General features: G+C 41.7%; 1 protein-coding gene across 3 annotated transcripts in view; it reads right to left on the bottom strand.

The window, feature by feature from the left end:
• NAA25 (N(alpha)-acetyltransferase 25, NatB auxiliary subunit) overlaps positions 1-3,788 on the bottom strand; it is an 85,509-nt gene that overhangs the window by 48,769 nt on the left and 32,952 nt on the right. For all 3 annotated transcript variants that reach the window (XR_002773430.1, XM_003789967.3, XM_023513283.1), the window contains one exon: positions 1,681-1,799. Coding sequence is in view for 2 of the 3 variants with exons in the window: in XM_003789967.3 (XP_003790015.1) it covers positions 1,681-1,799 (119 nt within the window). In the remaining variant the exon portion in view is untranslated. The remainder of the gene's footprint in view (positions 1-1,680; positions 1,800-3,788) is intronic.

Here is a 3,788-nt window from a genome sequence, read left to right as displayed (position 1 = left end):
AGGAGTTGGAGGTTGCTGTGAGCTGTGATCCCACAGCACTCTACCCAGGGGGGACAGCTTGAGGCTCTGTCTCAAAAAAAAAAAAAAAAAAAATAGAGTAAAGTACACCAGTGGTTCACAACATTATTAGGACCAGGAATGTTTTATAGAAGACAATTGTTCCATAGACAGGGGTGGGAAGATGGTTTCAGGATGATTCCAGCACATCACATCTCCACATCAGATCATTCATAAGGCATTAGCTTCTCATAAGGACCACACAACCTAGATCCCTCCCATGTATGGTTTACAGAGTTTGCACTCCTATGACAATCTAATGCCCCCGCTAATCTCATAGGAGGCAGAGGTCAGGTGGTGATGCAAGCATGGAGAGACTATAAAAACAGATGAAGCTTGCCCACTGCTTACCTCCTGGTGTGTAGCCTGGTTCCCAATAAGCCATGGTCTACTACTGGTCCATGACCTAAGGGTTGGGGACCACAGAAGTAGACCTATTCAAGCAAAACTTACAATCTAGAGTGCCAGAGAAGGGCAGTGGCTCACTCCTGTAATCTCAGCACTTGGGAGGCTGAGGCAGGTAGATTTCCTGAGCTCACGAGTTTGAGACCAACCTAAGCAAGAGTAAGAATCCTCTGGCTCGGCACCTGTGGCTCAGGTGGCTAGGGCGCCAGCCACATACACCTGAGCTGGCAGACTCAGATAATTTGATGAAATAGAAAATTGTGAATGACAAGCAAGTTTGCGAAACGTGGTTCTAAATTGGTGACTCATAATACAGGAATGTCACTTACAGAAAAGGAAGATCTAATCACCATATATAAATGCCTACCTATTCTTCATTTACAATGGTTTTAAATATACTTGGCAGAGATATTACTTGGGGCAGTGGCTCATGTCTCTAATCCTAGTACTCTGGTAGGCCAAGGTAGGAGCATCCCTTAGCTCAGGAGTTTGAGACCAGCCTGAGCAAGAGTGATACCCTATCTCTATCAAAAATAGAAAAATAAGGCATGGTGGTGCATGCCTATAGTCCCAACTACTTGGGAGGCTGACACAGTAGCAGTGCTTGAGTCTAGGCGTTAGAGGTAGCTGTGATTCAGGTGGAGGCTATGACACACTATTCCTGGCAACAGAGTGAGATCCTGCAACCCCCCCAAAACTCCAGAACAAAAAAAGTTAAATTTTACAAATTAGGTTGAAACTTGTGTTATATAAGAAAAAAGTTATTTTTTCTATAGTCTATACTTTTTTTTAATAACAATTTTTAAACTTTTTTTATTGTTGGGGATTGAGGGCATAGGAAACCAGGTTACACTAATTGCATTTCTTATACAAGAAAAAAGTTATTTTTTCCTATAGTCTGTCCAGTTTTTGTTGTGAGATTTCTCCCCATTTTCTGAAAATTTAACACCAATCTGATTTAGTGGGACAATCTGAAGCAGACTTACCAGAATGAAACAAAACACTTCACCAAGACATAAAAGATAACCTTTTCCCCAAATTAAACACTTAAAGAACTTGAACAATAATTTATCTTTAAACCCATAGGGAAAATAAGTGACTGATGTCCATATACAGTTAAATAAATTAAATTCCACATATATTCCAGTCTAATTAAATCACATTAAAGAGACTCCAATAGCAAATCCCACAGCCCAGTGGGCTTGGGGATCATATTACCTGTTGCATTTTCTTGTATTCACCCACTCTGGCATAGGCCATGAAAAGGTGAGAGTGATACTCCTCACTATTGGGAACTTTCTTCACAGCTGCCTCATAAAGTTTTGTAACTAACTCCGCTAAGATAAAGAGAAACAAGATTTACATTATATTTCAATAATTAAAGACAATCCTAAAAGCATTTAATTTTCTTCCTGTTCGGCAGAAACAGATGTCTTCCATCATCAAGGAAGAAATATTTGCTTTGCCTCATCTGATCATTACTCTTGGTTAGGTGTTGTATGAAGGAAGCATGAAAGAGTTCAGGCCTCATCACATTTACAACATACAAGACCCTATAGGATCTGACCTCCTTTCTTTCTTTCCCCCAGTACTTTATCTAGTCATATCAAACTATTTGTAGTTTCAACACATGCCCTGTGTTATATCACATACATACCACCATGGCTTTACACTATTCACTTTGTTCTTTTTTCTAGTTAATGAACATCATCCAAGATCTAGTTCAAATATAACTCTCACTGCAAGACTCTCCCTGAATCCCATCTCTGCTCCTCCAATTTGATCACTGTATCTCTCTGCCATCTTGGAATCATATTAAGTAACTATCATAGAATTTATTAATACCCAATACAGTATACTTATCTTATTGATATTTCCCCTTAACATGAGGGCAGAAAAAATATTTTTCATCTGTGATTCTAACAGAATACCTGCCACAAAGAAATATTCAATGGGCCGGGTGCAGTGGCTCATGTCTCTAATCCTAGTACTCTGGGAGGCCAAGGCAAGTGGATTGCCTGAGCTCAGCAGCTGGAGACCATCCCGAGCCAGATCAAGACCTCGTCTCTAAAATAATAGCTGGGCCTTGTGGCAGGCACCTGTAGTCCTGGTTAATTGGAAGGCTGAGGCAAGAGAATCGCTTAAGCCCAAGAGTTTGAGGTTGCTGTGAGCTGTGATGCCACAGCACTCGACCAAGGGCGACATAATGAGACTATGTCTCAAAAAAAAAAAAAAAAAGGAAAAGAAACATTCAACCAATATTTGTGAAATAGACAAATTTTTATGGTAGGGTAGATGGTTCATGCCTATAATCCTAGCACTCAGGGAGGGCAAGGCAGATGAATTGCCTGAGCTCAAGAGTTTAGAGACCAGCCTGAACAAGAGTGAGACCCAATCTCTACTAAAAATAGGAAAAAAAAAAAATTAACCAGGAGTTGTGACAGGCACCTGGCTACTTTAAGACTGAGGTAAGAGGATCCCTTGAGCCCAAGAGTTTGAAGTTGCTGTGAACTATGATGCTATGGCACTCTAGCCTGGACAACAGAGTGAGACCCTATGTCAAGAAAAAAATATTAACGGTAGGGAAAAATCTCTAAAACAACATAATCTCTAAATAATCAAAATACCCTAACTATTTATAAGAATAAAAAACAAAATTGAACTATAAAATAACATTTTTCACCCACCAGATTAGCAAAAATTTTAAAGGTTAAGAATACCAAGTGTTGGCTCGGCGCCTATGGTTCAAGTGGCTAAGGTGCCAGCCACATACATCTAAGGTGGTGGGTTCAAATCCAGCCTGGGCCCTCCAAAACAACAATGACGCTGCAACCAAAAACATAGCGAGGTGTTGTGGTGGGCGCCTATGGTCCCAGCTACTGGGGAGGCTGAGGCAGGAGACTCGCTTGAGCCCAGGAGTTGGAGGTTGCTGTGAGCTGTGATGCCACAGCACTTTACCCAGGGAGATAGCTTGAGGCTCTGTCTCAAAAAAAAAAAAAGAATACCAAGTGTTGGCTTGGCACCCACAGCTCAGTGGTTAGGGTACCAGCCACATACTGGGGCTGACAGGTTCGAACCTGGCCTGGGCCTGCTAAAGAACAACTACAACTACAACAAAAAAATAGCCAGGCATTGTGGGGGATACCTCTAGTCTCAGCTACTTGGGAGGCTAAAGCAAGAGAATTGCTTAAGCCGAAGAGCTGGAGGTTGCTGTCAGCTGTGACTCTACAGCACTCTACCAACGGTGACACAGTGAGACTCTATGTCAAAAAAAAAGAGGGGTGGCACCTGTGGCTCAGAAGTAGAGCGCCAGCACCATATGCCAG

Source organism: Otolemur garnettii, unplaced genomic scaffold (genome assembly GCF_000181295.1).
Source record: "Otolemur garnettii isolate 467f Iridium unplaced genomic scaffold, OtoGar3 scaffold00038, whole genome shotgun sequence".
Taxonomy (NCBI): Eukaryota; Metazoa; Chordata; class Mammalia; order Primates; family Galagidae; genus Otolemur; species Otolemur garnettii.
The sequence above is the reverse complement of the archived record's forward strand: the minus strand, read 5'-3'. Positions and strand labels throughout refer to the sequence as shown.